This window comes from Nilaparvata lugens, chromosome 3, assembly GCF_014356525.2.
Source record: "Nilaparvata lugens isolate BPH chromosome 3, ASM1435652v1, whole genome shotgun sequence".
Classification (NCBI taxonomy): Eukaryota; Metazoa; Arthropoda; class Insecta; order Hemiptera; family Delphacidae; genus Nilaparvata; species Nilaparvata lugens.
The window spans coordinates 21,954,468-21,976,149 of record NC_052506.1 but is presented as its reverse complement, the minus strand read 5'-3'; the positions used below and the strand labels follow the sequence as shown (position 1 = coordinate 21,976,149).

Here is a 21,682-nt window from a genome sequence, read left to right as displayed (position 1 = left end):
ATTTATATCCTGAAGACAATAATCTTAGCAAAGAAGGCAAAACCCGCTCTAAGAGGTGACAGACATGGTCTTCATACTAGGAACACCGAGGACATAGACCTTCCAATTCACTGTCTCGCTAAATTCAAGGACTCTCCAGCTTACGCAGGAGCCTTCTTCTTCAATAAACTGCCCGTCATACTGAAGAACATTGTGAGGATGATACTCACTTTGCCATGGCACCACAAGGAATTTCTTCTCTGTGATGGCACTCAAGCGCTACCTGATAGAGAGACCGTACTACACCACAAGGGAGTATGTGCAGGAGCATACATACAGTCACTACACGGGACGAATGGGGGACCAACAAGACTAACGCGAAAACCTCATTGAAGGGAAGATATCTGACGATTCCCCGGTCACTAGACTGTGGAGAAGACTGGACAAGTAACAAGTAAGTAAGTAAGTTAGGCTAGTTTCACACTCATTCGGTTCGTTTCGTTTTCGGCAAATTCTGATAAGTGTGAAACGGTAATTCGGTTTGAATTCGGTACCGAATAGAAACCGCATAGAACCGAACGCCCACTTGACTCTAATAAATTCCATCAGGTTTCAATTTGTTGATAGCGAGAGGCTACTTTCACACACTTTCGGTTCGGTTCGTTTCGTTTTCGGCAAATTCCGATAAGTGTGAAACGATGATTTGGTTTGAATTCGGTATCGAATAGCAACCGCATAGCACCGAACGCCCCCTCGACACGAATAGGTTTTATCATATTCGAATTCGTTGCTAGGGAAACGGGGAAAACAAAGTCTTTTACAAACAGTTGCCTTTTTGTTTTTATTTTAACCTGATATCGTGATTTTCCAAGTCAAAATCATATGGTCAATTCATTTCTTTTAGTTCACAGGAACATTTTTTTTCAATGAATAGTTTACTAAAAAAATATGAAAGATAGTCTATAAATTGAAACAGGGAGAATTTTTTTCCACAAATATTATATGATTTCATCAATGGAGAGAAGAGATGAAGTTTATATACCATGTGTCAAAACAAGGAACAAATTTTCAATTTAAAAAAATAATCTCTCTGAACATCCAAAATTAACATAATCAAAAAGAAACTATTCAAATAATTCACAATTTTTAATTAACTTTAAAATGTTTTTGTTCAAGAAATAACATCTTACAATTTAACACCAGCTGTTATATTTAAATATACCAGCATGAACTGTGAAAATCCAAACACAGCTGTGCTTGAGAAGAAAATACCTAATTAGAAACGTACGAATTAAAACCTGACATGTATGAAAGACTCATTCGTTTTCGGTAACGAACCGAACCGAACCGTATGAAATCGAATGCGTGTGAAGCTAGCCTAATGATCCCCAATCACACCCACCGTCAAATTACCTTTGTGTATGAGATATTAAGCCGTTCTCGGACTTTTCACCTATAAGTTACCGGTAGGCTACTGTAATAAATTTTCAGTAAAAAGCAATATATTGAATTAAGAAAAAAAATCGGATGTACAAATTTATTTTTCTAAAGGACTACTCAAACTTAGCAAGCATTATGGACATGAATCAAAATATCCAAATTTTACCTCATAAGCCTATATAATGCGGTAAAATCTTCATAAAATCTTAAACTTTGCAAGCATTATGGACATGAATCAAAATATCCAAATGTTACATCATAAGCCTATTATAATACGGTAAAATCTTCATAAAATCTAATTTTTTTCGATGATAAAAACCGTAAACCCTCAAGCTGGATTCGCACATGACTAGTGACAGTGAAAAAATAATTTCCACGTGTTCTAATTGTACTTGTAGTTCTGCGAACAGTAGACCTCGCTCATGAATACAACTTTCAATCTAATGAGAAGGGCCAGTACAGTAACTACAGTATATTGTGAAGATTTAGCCATGTCATCTATTATTTTCTCCATTGAATGTGCTAGAGACACTGTTTGCAGGCACACCGGACTTATCAATGAGGTATCTTAATTTATATCGTCTCCATATTTACAATATGAACATAATATATTACAACTTTTCTAATAATTAATTATAAGACATCGGTCAACTGACGGAAAAATGGAATAATAATTATGCAGTAGGCAATTTAGATGATAAATCGTCTCACAGACGATGGTGAGATGGAAAATGATTCTAAATAAGATGAGTTTGTTGGTGACAATGACATTAGGTTGCTAATGATGTTTTTCATGAAAAGTGGATTCAATGTTATGGCTTGTTATGCCTACCGTATGCAGAATGTTAATGCTCACAAATCAGTATCCGATAAAGGAAAACAAAAGACTTGACACTGTAGAGCGACACAAAAATGTACAAAAAATGCATACAATACAATAATTATTGTACCTGATAAACTGAAAATTCAGTTAAAAAATAACTAAAATAATAGCTGATAGTTATGAATAAAAGAAGTTTGAGATTAAAGAAATGTTTATGATGTTAAATATTGTCTACAACTGGAATAGTTGTTGATTTATTAGTTGATTAATTTTATGATTATAAAAATTGTCCACAACTAAAATAGTTGAGTTGAACTGTAACATAGATAATAATAGTTATGTATGTATTGATATTAAAGATTTTTTTAAAAATAATTTATCCAATTAATTTGATAAATCAATTTAATTATTCCACATAGTAATAATAATAATTCTATAATGATATATTATTAGAATAAGATAAAACAATTAGTATTGTCTGCAAAAAAAATCTGGTCGGAACAAGACTTGAACCTACTGGGACCCACAGTGTATCAAACTATAGTGAGATCCATGTTACAATGGCAGTGGATAAAGATAGAAGAATAGTGATGCCGATTCTCTGCATTAATTAATTATATTTCTACACTGTCAAAATCATGATTGACATCGTTGAGGACCTAGAAAAGGATAATAACACCATCTTTGTCGAATGATAGACAAGAATAGCAAAACCAAAGTTGATCAAATACTGTCATTATAACGTGGACCTCACTATACACTCTAACCATCTTGGACACCATGCCCTGGTAACAGTGGATGCGAAAAAGTAGGTACATGAATTGCTGTACTTTCAAAGTAATTTTTGAGGTTAGTTTATGTTTTTTTAAATATTACAAAAAAACCGGAGGTCTTACCAAAAATCGTTACACATACGTTTCTGCGCCTTGTTTCAAAGAACTTGCATACCAAATTTCATCCAAATCGGACAATAACTGCGACTGTAACTGCGGTACAAACAGACAAAAGCCGATTGAGTATTGAGTTGAAACTAAGACCTCAGCTTCGCTTCGGTCAATTATTCACGTTCAGCCCAGCCGAGCGAGTATAAATAATCTCATGAGAACGTTTTGGCATATTATATTTTTACTTTCACTGTTGTGTGCGAATTATTACACAGCTTTATTGATGCTAAGGGTAAAAATATTATATTTATTTCATTTGTGACCCAACTGTGGTAAAAGAGCTGATTAACAGTACCCATTGAAAAACAGGATAAAATTATCGAAGTAACAATGAAACATGAATATAGATTTTAAATTGAAAAAATATGCTAGTAGGGTAAGAATGATGAACTAAACAAAATGAATAGTTTAAATCATTGAATGTTATGTTATGTTTAATGTATTTTTTTAACTATGCACAAATAAACTCTAAGCTTGGGTTTTGGTAATGAAAGGAATGATTATGGGAACATGAGTGAACCTGCAGTTTTTGGCGGACGTTATTGTGGAACTCCTGAATGTTATCAGAGTCTTCAAGCAGACATTTGTTTAACTGGAACCACAGAATCGAGAACATGTTTTTTACTCTTATCCATTTCTACAATATTGCACATGAAATCACATGTCAAGAGCATAGCTCAAGTGATGTATGAAATGTCGCCTTAATTCAAATGAAATGATGATTTGATTGAACTATGATGATGATGCCTTAAATTTCAGATGAAATATCTTTGAAAAAATGTTATCTGTCAAATACTGAAGTGGACTTGTTCAATGGGTAAGCACCGTGCTTATATTATCCATGCAATCAGGCACGGCTCTGCCTGCTAGGTCAACTCCTGCCCTCCAATTAGGCTGGGGTTGACCAAACAAGTCAGCAAATTGGAGAGCTTTCTTTCCTGCCATACTGAGCGAAAAATCGCCTGGTGTGGCTTGGCAGTTGCTTTGTGATAGAAACCAAAGAGAAGATTCAAAAATTTTGGAAGCAGAAGTGGACCATTAATATTAATTCAAATGCAATTATAGAGTGGAAAGTTAGGCTGGCCACTAACATTAGAACATGCATGTTCATCATCAGCAAGAGGCTTCTAACAAAAAATAGACAACCAATAACCATAAATAAACCACTGTATAATTATAGTTTATAATGATAGAAAATAATTAAAACTTAAATATGGTACAGTAGCAAAAAAAATAAATAAAAACACAAAGAACCAGAGATACTGAAACCTAACCACAAAAGCTTTTGCTCAGTGCTTTGCTGTGGTCACAGTTGTGATGACACAGCAATGTACTATGTTGTATGACAACTGTGTTTTAATGGTCCTTTCCAGATTTTGTTTCTCAGCACATGCATGAACTGATGTGCACTTGCACATACACAATATACACTACCCAATGTGATCATACCCTAACAGTGTTTAAAATTCCAAAATATATTTAATTCATTTGTGACCCAACTGTGGTAAAAGAGCTGATTAACAGTACCCATTGAAAAACAGGATAAAATTATCGAAGTAACAATGAAACATGAATATAGATTTTAAATTGAAAAAATATGCTAGTAGGGTAAGAATGATGAACTAAACAAAATGAATAGTTTAAATCATTGAATGTTATGTTATGTTTAATGTATTTTTTTAACTATGCACAAATAAACTCTAAGCTTGGGTTTTGGTAATGAAAGGAATGATTATGGGAACATGAGTGAACCTGCAGTTTTTGGCGGACGTTATTGTGGAACTCCTGAATGTTATCAGAGATGTCTTCAAGCAGACATTTGTTTAACTGGAACCACAGAATCGAGAACATGTTTTTTACTCTTATCCATTTCTACAATATTGCACATGAAATCACATGTCAAGAGCATAGCTCAAGTGATGTATGAAATGTCGCCTTAATTCAAATGAAATGATGATTTGATTGAACTATGATGATGATGCCTTAAATTTCAGATGAAATATCTTTGAAAAAATGTTATCTGTCAAATACTGAAGTGGACTTGTTCAATGGGTAAGCACCGTGCTTATATTATCCATGCAATCAGGCACGGCTCTGCCTGCTAGGTCAACTCCTGCCCTCCAATTAGGCTGGGGTTGACCAAACAAGTCAGCAAATTGGAGAGCTTTCTTTCCTGCCATACTGAGCGAAAAATCGCCTGGTGTGGCTTGGCAGTTGCTTTGTGATAGAAACCAAAGAGAAGATTCAAAAATTTTGGAAGCAGAAGTGGACCATTAATATTAATTCAAATGCAATTATAGAGTGGAAAGTTAGGCTGGCCACTAACATTAGAACATGCATGTTCATCATCAGCAAGAGGCTTCTAACAAAAAATAGACAACCAATAACCATAAATAAACCACTGTATAATTATAGTTTATAATGATAGAAAATAATTAAAACTTAAATATGGTACAGTAGCAAAAAAAATAAATAAAAACACAAAGAACCAGAGATACTGAAACCTAACCACAAAAGCTTTTGCTCAGTGCTTTGCTGTGGTCACAGTTGTGATGACACAGCAATGTACTATGTTGTATGACAACTGTGTTTTAATGGTCCTTTCCAGATTTTGTTTCTCAGCACATGCATGAACTGATGTGCACTTGCACATACACAATATACACTACCCAATGTGATCATACCCTAACAGTGTTTAAAATTCCAAAATATATTTAATTCAAAAACTAATTTTTTAAACCTGACCTCAACCCATCCTTCAAAATCAAACAAGAAAACAACAACAAAATTTTATCAATACATGCTACAGTAGCGCTGTATTTGAAAAAATGCTCACCTATAGCGCTATATGTGGATATGTTTTCGGAAATATTGTAAAACGGTCAAGTTTTACTATGGAGAATATATTAATCTACGTTTGTAGCATCTAAATAGTAAGTTCTGAGAAAGTCAAATCGTCATCGACGATAGCCAAAGAAAAAGAACAAGAGCAACGGAACAAGTGTGAACAAATTATTATTAAAATTTTTGATCTTTAGGTTAAATGTGTTATCCTGATAAATTTTCTTATTGAATCAATTTTCATTCTTATTCACTGAAATGCCTAGCAAGAAAAGAAAATACAACGCTCGATTTCCTGCTGTAAGTATTCTCCCGTTCATATTAAAGTTGTAATTTATGTGAATTATTGATAGCTTTGTGTCAAAACTTGTATGCAAACGTTTAGATACATATTAATTATTCTCTACTGTTTTCACATAATTGGTTATCTGAAATACTCTATTTATTTTCATACATTTTTATTTTGCCATGGAAGTGTTTTTTTATAATCACATAATTAAACGTTTTTAATAATGTAAACATAAACATAAATCTCTATTTTTCCTTACCATAAGTTCCAAATTTTGTTAGATTCGAACCACAATAAATTTAAAAAGCGTTGAATGATTAAAAATGAATGATGGTGTAAATATAATATTGTTTATTAATTCTCCTACTATATTCTGAGTGTGTTGTCAATTGTCCGAGTAAGTCGGGGGGCATTAGTTTTTATTGTGCTCATTACAACAGGGTTGCCAGTTTTCTATTGCCTGCCACCAGATGTTGGCGACCTAGCTGATGTCTCATTCGGGTCGGGTCGCCAGCCCTAACGCCACTGGTGACCGGGAACCATGCACGGCATTGAATCAAATCGTTGCTGTAACAATTGGACACCACTGTTTGTATAGTAAACGTGGAATAACGGAAGCATGGTACTGCCTATAGTAGGCTATACTATAGTAATTGTAGCAAAGTTTTGAGGTGATTTGGCGGGGATTGGAGTCGAACTTTGGCTTTGTTCTTAGGTACAGATCGGTACCTACATCGGTATTATCGATACATACAAATATCAAATTCACTTATCAGTCCTGATGAAGAACCTAAAATTAAAATTTGTTTTTTAATAATGTTTAAATGCAAAAGGAAAGGTTAGGTTTATGCTTTAAAAATAGCATTATATTGGTATTATTTGAAATTCAGTACACATCACTGTATTGTCGTATAATGGTGTTAAATTCGATATTTCCAATATCGATAATAGGTACGAAACTGTCCCCTTGTTCTTTTACAATCCATTGTTTCCGTTGTCCGTTGTTAGTTATCAAATCACCAGTAATTTTGTTAGGCCTATCAATGTATCTTAATTGACCAATACTGATCGTTTAAAGTTAATTTCACCATAGGCTCCTCCGCACTTGATTCCTGGTGTCTGAGAGTGCGTTCAAGCTCGCTGCACGTGTGAAAAAACTTAGCTTTCTCCAAGCATTCACAATCTGTTGAGAGAACATTTACATTTGATTACCTATATAGAGGTTCACGTTTTGATGGCAGCATTTGATTTACATTAGTGTTGCTATCCTTCTCTAACATTCGACAAAGCAGATAGTGCTATCCTTTTATAGATCCACAATATTGCCAGATAGTTTTTCATCAATGTGGAAATATAATTGACTTAACAAAATATTCCATTCAAATTATAAAAACTCATGATTAAATTACTGAACAATATTATATTTTCTTGACGAATAGAATATAATTGATTATTTTTTTAACAAGTTCAGTTAATCTTCCATATACAGGTATCAGCTATCTTCTATAGAAATAGGACCTCCTATAAAGCTAGTATATAGGAAGTCCTGATAGAAGGTATTAATTTGGCAAAGCTGTTCTCCTATCTTTCTCCACTGCCATTATAACGTGGGCCTTATTGAGTACAGATTACCAGAAATTTCCAATTCCTTGTTCCCGCAACAGCTAATGCAAGGTACTAGTGTAAGCTTTTCAAAATTCGTCCGCCAATGGTTGCTCTCGGGTGACCCACTGGTGGTCTAGACACAAGACTGTTGGTTCAATTCAATCTCAATCCAATACGAGCCGTAATCTATTTTTTGTCATATCAACAGTAATATGGGATTCAAACCCAGTCTGTTCTCAAAACTGTCATTAACAGCGCGCATATCTAGGCCTTTATAGCCTCTAATAAGTCATTGTGTACCAGCACGGTCATCTACAATGCACAACTCCACTCAGTGCTGCATCACCCCAAAGCAAATGGTTCCACATTCACTGCCAATTTACTCAGGGTTCAAAAATGTTGCAATGCTGTCCAATACTGAGTCAAATCCAGTATTGGACCCCACTTAGAAGATGCAGATAGAATACATAACAATAAAGAATCAAAGTACCCTTTCAAAAAATTTAAGTTGAAAAAGAGTAGCCTACTTTGATATTTAATTTTTATGTTAATATAAGTAGCCCTGATCAAGAAAGTGAACATTTTAGCTAGAATATCTTTTCAGGAGAGCAAGTCAAATCTTTTAGAGTTTGAAGAAATACCCATTCTTAAATCCCTTCATATTATAAAATAAGATCTATGCTTGTATTCAATATGCTAAAATATACCAGCTGAAAACTTATTGTTTCTTACTGTTTACTTTATCGATTTTAATAACTCTGCTGTTCAGTTTTTGCACATTACAAAAAATACCAAAACTTTTTCTTGTTACACTGAACGTTTAAATGATTAGTTTGAGATAGGTTTGTTAAGATTTAGGTCATTTGAACGCGCCAATATAGTAAGATAATATTTTTCCAGTTATTAAATTTCAATGTATGATGTCTTATAATTTACATATTTATATTTATTGTTTGCAGGGGAGGATCAAGAAAATAATGCAGACAGACGAAGAAGTTGGAAAAGTAGCTCAAGCAGTACCTGTTATAATTTATATCCTTTTGAAGTATTTATGTTAAACATTTAGGTTTTCATGTATGATTGATGCATTTTTCTTGTGAAGATGTTTTTAAAGTTTCTAATCTATAAAAAAATAGTCGGTTTAAACTAAGCATCAACAACAAAAGCAGGAATAACATTGTAATAGTGTCTTTGAAATTTTCATCATCTAAAGTTTTCCAACCAAATTGAACTATATTAATCTATTCACAATATTTTCTTCAAACTGGGTCCTACTATTGCTGATTAGTTCCTAGATAGTAGCCTAATTGCAAAGTTTTCCAGTTTTATCCTCTTCTGTTGATTGTTCATTCAGGCATGTGTGCTTTTAGTGAAGGCCATGGATTAGATACACATGATATATTTGCTAAATTAATTATCGTTTACCTTCCTATTAACTGAAAATTTCATACTTTTCATAGAACTAGACATTTTTTGTATTCGTATATGCACATCATTAAACTTAGTCATAATATTTGGTCAATGTTGAGCAGCATTCACAAATCATATTTCCATCAAATTAACTAGTTAATAAAACTTTGAAACTTTCTTTAAATTTCTTTACATATTTGAAGGAATGTTTTCATAGATCGACCTTTTTATGAGTTTTGAGTCTTGTCTTAAGCCGTGTCCACACTGAACAAATGTTCGACAAACATTTTTGTTGAAACAGTTTGGGCAAATTTTATTATGTTTGACAAACAATTTTTGCCTGTGGCCAGTGTGGACGCGTCACCAAACAAAATATTTGTAAGTGGGGAGAACAGGTTCTATGTTTTACAGCAAACACTAAAAATGTTTGGAAAACAGTAATTTTTTGTTTGGCAAACAATGATTGTCTAAACTTTTAAAAATGTTTGTCCCTGAGCCCCTTAACAAACATGTTTGTCGAACATTTGTTCAGTGTGGACACGGCTTAAGACCTATTGGATAAAATTTCTGTTGAAGCATTTTATTCTTTCATACTATTCCTATTCTCTTCTAATATAATTATTCAGTTGTCAGATAAGCTGGCTCATCTGTATTACTGGTAACATATAATTCTAAATAAATATAGCAGAAGAATAATCAAACCTTCATTTCTCATAGAATGATATTCATTTTGTAGAGAAAAGAAAGTAATGTGGTCGCATATGGCAGATAATAGAGTACCGTAGCTAAATCATGTAAGATTCGAAGTGATAGGAGTGGTTTTCCTAACTGTAGTAAGTGTATTTCTTCACTTGTAATATGGGTTGTACAGAGCAATATTTCCCACATTGTACTTATGTTGGTAACTTATCGTAGCTTATGTTTGATTTATTTGTCTAACAACAAAGTACTATCAACCAATATCGGCTGCTAAGCTAGTTCTAGGCTAGGTACTATCTTAAGAATAGTTGAGAAATTCGCTCCTTGATGCTATAACACAGATTCAAGCCACATATTCAAACAGATATTGTTTATCTAGTTTATGTTCATAATCATCTCTGTTGCTAAAGCTAAATTGAATCCTAAACTTGAATAATCGATATTTCTACATCTGCCATCTGCCTACAAGCAAAAAATCTGTTCAGTATGCGCTGTTCTTTGTTTCATAGACATTATTGTCGAGGCATTGTGATTGAGATTCAATGCTAGTTCGAAAATAGCAAATTGCATTATGTGTTCATTGCAGACTTCTCTATTCAAGTCTGTTGCTAGCTCATCCAAGTTAGATTCACTTCAAAGTGGCAGTATTCTGTATAAATGAAATCAATGCTTTCCATTTAATAAATACCAACTGTTAAAAGTTATTTATCAGGATGGTCTCATTTTCTTGAATACAGTAATTATTGCTTTGAGTATTTGTGCATAATTATTATTAAACGAAATTCCAATTAAATGCTGTAAATCACCCCGAAGACTTTTGCTACTGCAAATATTGACAACAGGGTAAACAGCTAGATGGAAATTCGATGAGTGCTACTATACAAAAATTATATGTCAGCCCGGGAATCGAACCCAGTACCTCCTAATTGCCGGTCAGGAATGCTTACCCTTACACCAAACTGACAATCTCTGGATATCAGCGCTCATTTTATACAAAGCCATAGCGGCCAGTCAGTCTACAGATGGAAATAAATTGAAAGATTTGTTAAAATGCTATTATTAATGAATAATTATTATTAAACGAAATTCCAATTAATTAATGCTGTAAATGAAGATTCGTTTAATAATTATTATTCATTAATAGTAGCATTTGAGCAAATGCAACTTCCAATTTATTTCTATCTGTTAAGTATTTGTATTATCTGAAAATATCTAAATGAAAAATCTTCCTTTAGTATAGTTACACAAAAACTCTTTCAAATTGAGAATAGGGTATTTTTTTCTACAATCCCAGAAGATTAGTCTACCGATTCGAATTTAATTTTTTTTATTGAAATTGTATAATCTTGATTCTAAAACGTAATATTGCTTAGCTCATAATATCTAATATTCTCGATAATTTTAAATTTTGTATACTTTCCTTAATTTATATTTACCTAGAACATTGGAACTCTTTGTGGAGTCATTGCTTACCAAAACGCTTGAAATCACAATGTCTAAAAGCGCCAAGACATTGAGTCCATCACATATGTGAGTATCGTAATTATCTGTCTTATTAGGATATTCAAAATCAACTCAGACATAAAGCAGTAATCTATTGACTATTAGACATGAGTGTCGGGAAAGATATTTTGGTTGGCTATAATTATTTCTGTACACTCATCCAAGCTGATCATGAGCCCATTATTTTTACTTTCCTTGCTCTATTACCATACGTAAGGAAAGTATTGCTCTCCGAAAAAATTAAGGTACCCCAATCTCTAAATTTCTATACGTTTCAAGGTCCCCTGAGTCCATAAAAGTGGTTTTTGGGTATTGGTCTGTATATATGTGTGTATGTGTGTCTGTGTACACGATATCTCATCTCCCAAATAACGGAATGACTTGAAATTTGGAACTTGAGGTCTATTTTCTCTAGAATGGCTCCAACGATTTTGATCAAATTTATACCTAAAATAGTCATTGATATGGGACTTGTGGCAGTTGATGTAGCTTATCAACTGCAACAAGTCCCATATCTGTAAAAATTCCACGAGATCCGCCCCATCTATGCAAAGTTTGATTTTAGATTCCATTTAATTACTAGTACCATAGCCACCTCTAATACCTAATAGCCACCTGTATTAGAGGTGGCTATGCTAGTACTCGATTTATATTTCATGAAATTCTTTCAAATTGAAATGATTTATTCAGCCAAAGTCATCACTCTGCAGCCAACTAAGTCGACCGTTATAACAAAGTGGAAACGTGGAAACACACTATGTCAAGTCTTGTTATTGAAATTACTCCCGTAGTATTGAAGAAAAATCAAAAAGGTAATACCAGCACTTTTAACAAAATGGTGATGCGGCTTCACTTTGAATTGAAATATTAGAGTACAGTATTATTCTAAATCGCAAGAGTGTATCTCTCTTGCAGAGATTTTTAAAATTCCATAATAATTTAAAATCAAAGTACGGTACACTGTTTAACATATATATATATATATATATATATATAGTCGAGAGTAATAGATGCTAGCTATATAATTCCGAAGCCCGGGTTCAAATCCCGGCCCGGGCAAGATTTTTTTTTGGGGCACTCCTGTGTTTTGGATGGACACGTTAAATCGTCGGTCCAGGCTGCATAATAGCAGTCGTTAGGTCATGTCAGAGGGCCCTGTAATTGTTCGGTTGCGACGTGAAATCTCTAACACCAGACCTTAGGTCATTCGATATTGTATTAGGTTATATATAACATATATATTTATTTTTCGCTGAAAATATTTCTTTTGTGAATAAATATCTAAATATAGATTCGGACTAGTCTGGTAGATTTGAAAATAATGCAAGCTCCATTCCAAGTTTTGTGGTTGATCAAAGAAAATTTAAACTGAAACTAATCAAGCTATCTTAATAATTAAATGTATTCCTGTTCTCTAATAACTTATTTCATCAGAGCTACTTGATTTGTTAGTTGAAAAAATAATTCCATAGAACCCATTAAAAAAAACTTTTTGTATAAAATACAATAACAACTAGTTTAATTCTCCATTTTTTCGTATAAGAATTACGATTTTCCCTCATCTTAACTTATTTCCCATGTTGTAATGTTTTCTATATAGTAGTCCGGGCGCAAATATCATTAATAAGGCACTCCGTGGTCATTTTTGAGTAACAGCCATGGAAGATGTCTCAATTTCTTCGTTAGGTCTAGCATAATATTAAGGATCGTGATGATGATAAGTCGAAATCACAGGCAAACACCTCGGAAACAAGATGGACGCCAAATTTTTCAGTATTTTGCTATATCGCTTGTATTTTAATAACCGTTCAAGATATTCAACCATTTTTTAGACGAAAATATTTTTAAAATCTTCCTCTACAATTTTTGATTTATAAAATTTTCCTCTAAAACGCATATTTTTTAGTTATAACCTTCAAAAGCCCAAACAAATTTTTTTTCCAAATTTGTTCAAATTTCATTCCATTATAAGAGTTTGAGGTTATATTCACCATAGTAAAAGTTGTTTAAATTGGATAAATCTCTCGAATATTGTAGTATGATTATTTTGGAGCTTCCAGATGGCTGAATTGATCCGATATCCTCGACATTATTAGAATTAAAGACGATTCCTTGAAAATCGACATATTTTTTCGCCATCTTGTTTTTTTCATGGTGACAAACATTTTTGAGATTGCCATCATGGATAATCTCTTTCTACTTATAATTATAAAGAGATTGATACCATTCCCAAGTCTGTACCTTCAAGGAGTCATGAGTCATGAGTTACACGGTTTTCTAATTGTTAGGATTGGCATTTGGTGTAAAAAGCGTGTTTTCCGCTGCAAACAGAACATTTTACTCTTTTTCCGGATGACGTTCCAGCCGTAAATATGGACTTAAAGCCTTCAACCAGATGTCATTTTGAAGCTTTGGAAATATTCTACAACACTGTGCCAATGATACTAGTTTTTATCTACTGTGAATACATATACAGAATGGAAAGTGAAATATTTTCCCCGAAAAATGTATGTTTCAAGTTTTTGAAGTTGAATAAATAATGGAAAGAGTGGTCGTCAAAGTAGTCATGAAAAAATCGATTTTATAGTTCTAGCTTCTGACCTCATGCATATGGAAAAACGAATCAGAAATCATGCAGGGTTTTCTTTGGAGGGCGCTGGAGAACTCATTTTTCGACATACAGCGCATGGAGATATATCGTTCCAAAGTTGAAAAACGCTTTAAATTTCATAGATTTAAATTTTCTCTGTATCTCTTGCACATAAAAAGTTATAATGGAATAAAATTTGAAGAAATTTAGAAAAAAAAGTTTTTTTGGGCTTTTGAGGGTTATTACTAAGAAACAAGCGTTTTTGAGGAAAATTTTATAAATCAAAAATTGTAGAGGAAGATTTTAAAAATATTTTCGTCTAAAAAATGGTTGAATATCTTGATCGGTTATTGAAATACAAGCGATATAGCAAAACCCTGAAAATTTTGGCGGCCATCTTATTTCCGAGGTGTTATAGCAGGTATATATATATATATACACCTACTATATATATATATATATATATATATATATATATATATATATATATATATATGAGTGTGAAATAAATTTGAATTTGAATTGAAATGAACTCAACATTCCAAAACTGGTTGTTATTGTTTTTTTAAAAAAAGGGTACTTTGTTGGAAGTATTCGTGTACAAAAACTTTTCATTAATAATAATATCGAGTGACCTGGCTGGCTCAGGTCTGGTGTCAGAGTTTTCAGGTCGCAACTGATCAATTTCAGGGCCTCTGACATGACTTAATGACTTTTTTTGGCAGCCGGGACAGACCGCTTAACGTGTCCATCCGAAACACGGGATCGGCCCGAGATAAATATCTTTTCATTCAAACCCAACTAATTGTTAACGTGTTCTTTATTAATCTTTCAGGAAACAGTGTATATTGTCAGAAAGTCGGTTCGATTTTCTGAAAGATTTGGTCAAAAGTCTACCTGATTCAGCTCCTTGTGAAGACGAATCAATTAGCGGACCAGCCAAGTCTGCTGGCCAACAGAGCCTTCTTCATTCCCCGTCACCAATTCCGACTGAAAATGACAGGCATTATTTTGGTGCTCCCAACAGTGAAAGGTATGCATTTTCTATATCAGTTTTTGTTTTATGATTATAAATAGTGTTCGTTGACAAGATAACATGAGCTTGGTCAGTTTTTTGACAAATTTGTAAGTTTCAATAACTACAAAACGGAAACAGCCTTAAAATTGTGTAATGACAATACTGTCATTAATTTTAAGGCTCAGTGATGTTTATGCAAATAATCAGTATTGTTGTTCAAAAGAAACTAATTACGGATAAACTATGATTATTATATTTCTTCTTAGATTAAAGATAGCAGAAGAAGATATCTCATGGTATAGGTCGTTTGTGTTCCAAGTTTCATGCCAATTACTGTCGACTACTGTCCATTATTGCTATTTTGTCCAGCGAGAGTGTAAGAACGGCACAGTATGCGAGACTACCAGCGTCACATAGCTTCTCAAAAAATAACTACGCGAACAGGTCCCAGATGATGATTTTCTTGAAAATTTTGAAAAAAATGTTCCAAGTTAAAGTTTTTGATGAAAGTGAATAAGCTGCTTTGTGGTAAAGAGGTACTATTGTACAAGTCCGAATGGCCGGTTTCACACGTACTGATTTCTTGCCGACATGGCAGGACAGAAAGCTCTCTGATTGACTGATTGGGTTGGCGTATAGATAATCAGCTAATCAGAGAGCTTTCTGTCCTGTCGTTTCGTGTCGACGAGAGATCGGTAAGTGAAAAACGGCATTTTAGTTGCACTTATGATCATTTATAACTTTTATACATAATTTAGCACATTCAGATTTAGTTGGTGGCAGATACACATAATTTCTGGTATAATCTCACCTTTCATAAGAAAACAGAAGTTCTGCATTCTTGAAAAGTGTACGACAAAATTCAGTTAAACTTCAAATCAATAGAAGTTTAAACGTCAAATCAATTCAGTTAAACTTCATCCAAATAATCTTGATAATAATTTCTGGTTTCGCAATTTGTACAATCGCTGTAATTTGTGTACAATCATTTGTGTTATTTGTTTTTAGCAATTTTCATATTCATCAGTTGAAAACACTATTGAAGTCGCATATTTTTTGTGGCTTGAAATACTGGACCAATTATTATAACAAATTGATCATATTCACTCATTATAACTTCTAGTAAGTGTTTTAACTTTGATTAATTTAAACTCACATATTCAACTTGGTTATCTCGAATTTATAAGTTGTGTCTTGATAATATTTCATTCGTGGTTCGTTATTGCTAATTAGGTAGCCATTATTACAATATTATCGTATGATGGGCTTGAAATAAAATTATTCTCCTTTTTTCTATTGAGGATGATCCCATATGAGCTTTCAGCTTGTGCGTGGGTAATGGGCTGAGATGATCAAACGTCCATGCCTCCTGGCGGGATTCGAACCCACAACCAGGTAGCACTAGCAGATTGAAGGATGCGCGTATAGTAAGGAGTGAAGAGGTAGAAGGAACCGTTCGAAGTGGGTGGGATAGAGGTACCTCCCGTAACACCAATACATTTCATGTTATGGGACGCCCGCATGATGAAGAGGTACACCTCTTTCATAACAAGCAATACCTCTATCTCGCTTCGACCTCTTCCTCTAACTCTACCTGTCCACTTAGTCGTCTCAGCTAACCTGTATGAAATTATGATTAGCATTTCGCTGATTCCGGATCAAAATTAATCTTGTTGAATTTAATTCTGTGGTTTTACTTGAACCATCGATCACTCACAAATTCAATTTACAGTTTATTAGAAAAAGAGATGTGGAATTTCTCCATATTGAGGTGAAATGAAAGAGATGTTATCAGTTCCACATAATTTATTGAAGTCCAACCAAAGAAGATTACTGTTGATGTGCATTGAAACTATAGTTTGGCTTAAAAAAATCATGTGTAACTGACAACATCTCTTTCATTTCATTTCAACTCACAATTATTTTTTACTTATAGCTCAATAATAATTATAATGACTATGGCTTCGGCAACGAAAGATTATGCAGTCGGCAATATAAAGTCGACTTACACTTTACTTCATTTTTACCTGTTTACTGTTGAAACGTGTTGTAACGTGCTGAATTGGTTCGAAGGACGGCAGCGGCTGCGGCAGCTGCGACGGCTGCTTCACGGACGCCTGTCAACGCCAACTTCTACACGGACCAGCTGCAGCTGCCCCTCCATCCTCCCCCCACCAGTTACCTCGTCTCACAATCGCCGCCTCGGTCGTCGCCGCCAACCCTAGTTGTAGATGAGGACTACGACACGTAGATTCTCATCATGCCGACCAACAGACTTTTATTTTTTAGTATTCAATACTTTTCTGATGTTGTTTATCGCGACATAGACCCCGACCAAGAGACTTTTATTTTTTAGTTTTTAATCCGATTCTGAATTTTTCTATCTGAACGTTATTGTTGTAAAACATTGATCAAACTGCATTTGTAATTCAAATTTTGAACGTTGTTGATTATAATTTCACCTACGGTAAGAGCGATACTATTGAAAAATATCACCAGTAAAAGTTTTTTAGCCTTGTAATAACTTGAATGAATGTTAACTATTCAAGCATATGTCCCTACGCTGGATGATTTTTCTAGTTTATTGCTTATCTTAAGGTGCGTACAGATAGTGAAAGTGAAAGATATAAGTACAGCTGATGCTATTCTTATATCTATATTTGTACAGAAACAGTAAGATACAGATATAATAAGCAAAGCATAAGCTGATGAAAAGTGTAATATTATCACAATTTAGGGAAAATCAGGCTCAAAACACCCTTCTGTTCATCTACCTACCTTGGAAAACACCTGCTATAAATGAGCCAAGGTCAGACACTCAAGCTATCAGAATGGCTCATCAAACGGCGGGCCCACTGTTATGACACACTTTCCAAATTGTACAGTCAACATAAATATTTCACTATGGAGATAACAAACCATGACTTCCCTTCAAATCGAAATTATATGCTGCATCATACATTTTCAATGGAAAGTTATCTTAAATGTCCCTTTCAACAAATCGAGATTTTTTAAATACTGTTTGTAAGAGCAAAACTTTTTGGGAGCTCAAACAGTGAATTTTTATAGCGACTATAATTCATGCATCATACCTTTCATTCCATCATACCTTTTCATTGGAATATTATCTACATTGTCCAATTCATCATTGCCAAAATTTTTAAATATTGTATGTTTGAGTAAAAAATACGGTAGCTCAAACTGTGAATTTTTATCGTGACTATATAGCTCAAACTGTGAATTTTTATCGTGACTATAATTCATGCATCATACCTTTTCATTGGAAATTCATGCATCATACCTTTCATTCCATCATATCTTTTCATTGGAATGTTATCTGAATTGTCCAATTCATCATCGCCAAATTTTTTTAATAAAAAAAAATTCGGTAGCTCAAACTGTGAATTTTTATCGTGACTATAATTCATGCATCATACCTTTTCATTGGAAATTCATGTATCATACCTTTCATTCCATCATACCTTTTCATTGGAATATTATCTAAATTGTCCAATTCATCATCGCCAAAATTTTTAAATATTTTATGTTTGAGCAAAAAAATCGGTAGCTCAAACTGTGAATTTTTATCGTGACTATAATTATACCTTATAATCATACCTTTTCATTGGAAATTCATGCATTGTCTGAACTGCATCGCAAATTCGAATTCATCATCGCCAAAATTTTTAAATATTTTATGTTTGAGCAAAAAAATCGGTAGCTCAAACTGTGAATTTTTATCGTGACTATAATTCATGCATCATACCTTTTCATTGGAAATTCATGCATTGTCTGAACTGCATTGTCATACCTTTCATTCCATCATACCTTTTTATTGGAATATTATCTAAATTGTCCAATTCATCATCGCCAAAATTTTTAAATATTGTATGTTTGAGCAAAAAATTCGGTAGCTCAAACTGTGAATTTTTATCGTGACTATAATTCATGCATCATACCTTTTCATTGGAAATTCATGCAACATACCTTTCATTCCATCATAGCTTTTCATTGGAATGTTATCTAAATTGTCCTATATTCATCATCACCAAAATTTTTAAATATTGTATGTTTGAGTAAAAAATACGGTAGCTCAAACTGTGAATTTTTATCGTGACTATAATTCATGCATCATACCTTTCATTCCATCATTTCATTGCATCATACCTTTTCATTGGAATGTTATCTAAATTGTCCAATTCATCATCGCCAAAATTTTTAAATATTGTATGTTTGAGCAAAAAATTCGGTAGCTCAAACTGTGAATTTTTATCGTGACTATAATTCATGCATCATACCTTTTCATTGGAAATTCATGCATCATACCTTTCATTCCATCATTTCATTGCATCATACCTTTTCATTGGAATGTTATCTAAATTGTCCAATTCATCATCGCCAAATTTTTTAAATATTGTATGTTTGAGCAAAAAATTCGGTAGCTCAAACTGTGAATTTTTATCGTGACTATAATTCATGCATCATACCTTTTCATTGGAAATTCATGCATCATACATTTCATTCCATCATACCTTTTCATTGGAATGTTATCTGAATTGTCCAATTCATCATCGCCAAATTTTTTAAATATTTGCAAAATTTGAGCAAAAAATTCGGTAGCTCAAACTGTGAATTTTTATCGTGACTATAATTCATGCATCATACCTTTTCATTGGAAATTCATGCATCATACCTTTCATTCCATCATACCTTTTCATTGGAATATTATCTAAATTGTCCAATTCATCATTGCCAAAATTTTTAAATATTGTATGTTTGAGCAAAAAATTCGGTAGCTCAAACTGTGAATTTTTATCGTGACTATAATTCATGCATCATACCTTTTCATTGGAAATTCATGCATCATACCTTTCATTCCATCATACCTTTTCATTGGAATGTTATCTGAATTGTCCAATTCATCATCGCCAAATTTTTTAAATATTGTATGTTTGAGCAAAAAATTCGGTAGCTCAAACTGTGAATTTTTATCGTGACTATAATTCATGCATCATACCTTTCATTCCATCATACCTTTTCATTGGAATGTTATCTAAATTGTCCTATATTCATGATCACCAAAATTTTAAATATTGTATGTTTGAGCAAAAGATTCGGTAGCTCAAACTGTGAATTTCTATCATCACTAATTCATGCATCATACCTTTTCATTAGAAAGTCATGCATCATTCCTTTCATTCCATCATTTCATTGCATCATACCTTTTCATTGGAATGTTATCTAAATTGTCTCTTTTAACATATCCAGCTTTTTCAAATGTGGTATGTAAGAGCAGAAAATTTTTGAAGCTTGAATTGTGAATTTTGATTCTGACTATAATTCATGCATCATAACTTTCATTCCATCATACCTTTTCATTGGAATGTTATCTAAATTGTCCCATTCAACATATCCAGCGTTTTTAAATATGGTATGTAAGAGCAGAAAATTTTGGGAGCTTGAACTGTGAATGTTTATCATGTCTATAATTCACACATCATGTATTTTCATTGGATATTCATGCATCATTTATTGCATTCCATCATTTTATTGCATCATACTTTTTCATTGGAAATTCGCGCATCATACCTTTCATTGCATCATAACTTTTCATTGGCAAGTCATCTAAATTGTCCTTTTCAATTTCGCCAGAATTTAAAAATATTGTGTGTAAGAGCGGAAAATTTCGGGAGCTTGAATTGTGAATTTTGATCATGACTATAATTTGACATAGAAACCTACAGCTTGAAAATACTCAATCTACTTGGTCAATAGACTCGAGTGGGCTGTAAAAGAGTACCTATTATAGTAGGTGATTGATAGCAAAACTTGAGTTTTAAAATAACTGTTCTCAATATTTGTAGTTTGTTGTGGTTATAAATCATGGTTTAAATCAGGGTATTTTTTATAAAATAACTTATCCATAAGATATCTTGACAGATTAGATCTCAAGATCTAATTGAGAAAGTGACACTGTTCTATGAAAAAACAGAAACGTTCTGTATCATGCAAATTGGTTTTGTTAGCTATGTTATTTAATTTCCATTAAACACGGTATTTTCAATAGTTTATATTATTACAATTAATTTGTGGTTAATTTACAGATTTCATGTCAATTCAGTCTATAACTGTCTCTATAGAGTAGTACACATTTTTCTTTCGAGTTTTACCACCTTGGATTTTATCCGTAGAATTTATATTCTTCTTATTCGTAACATTGAACTCCATAGATTTCCCTTTTTTAATGATTATGTATCTAGGGCATGTATAGTTTTGCTCTTATATTAACTTATATGCATTTTAAGCATATAACCTTAGGTCATAATGCTGTATTGATGTCTATGTAATCACTTGAAGCTAAAAATGCCATCATGTACCGTAACTTTTGTTCTAAATTACAGATTAGTAAATTAGTTTTAATCACAGTTACGTATTTATGATATTGCATTAAAAAATAGTTCTCTCGTGGTTCTACGTGGCACAAATCCCTCCAATTTTGCGCTTGCTTTTTAAAGATTTTTACAGGAACTGCGGTGACTCG

The 21,682-nt window shown here is 33.1% G+C and overlaps 1 protein-coding gene and 1 long non-coding RNA gene across 4 annotated transcripts; one reads left to right on the top strand and one right to left on the bottom strand.

Moving 5' to 3' along the window:
* Positions 1-6,162: 6,162 nt before the first annotated feature.
* On the top strand, positions 6,163-18,366 carry LOC111053024 (DNA polymerase epsilon subunit C). The gene is made up of 5 exons (XM_022339852.2): positions 6,163-6,327; positions 8,881-8,953; positions 11,467-11,560; positions 14,959-15,156; positions 17,215-18,366. Exons 1-5 carry the CDS (start codon positions 6,286-6,288, stop codon positions 17,390-17,392), a joined length of 585 nt encoding a protein of 194 aa, XP_022195544.2. The 5' UTR covers positions 6,163-6,285; the 3' UTR covers positions 17,393-18,366.
* Positions 18,367-18,377: 11 nt separating this feature from the next.
* Positions 18,378-19,903, bottom strand: LOC120350353. 3 transcript variants are annotated; one of them, XR_005570706.1, is made up of 4 exons: positions 19,835-19,903; positions 19,279-19,628; positions 18,953-19,128; positions 18,413-18,442 (listed from the first exon to the last, which is right to left on the bottom strand). It is a non-coding gene; the product is annotated as an uncharacterized LOC120350353 (long non-coding RNA). The 3 variants fall into 3 exon arrangements; XR_005570707.1 differs by lacking the exon at positions 18,413-18,442 and adding an exon at positions 18,865-18,907; XR_005570705.1 differs by lacking the exon at positions 18,953-19,128 and having other exon boundaries at positions 18,378-18,442; positions 19,835-19,895.
* Between the last annotated feature and the right edge of the window lie 1,779 nt (positions 19,904-21,682).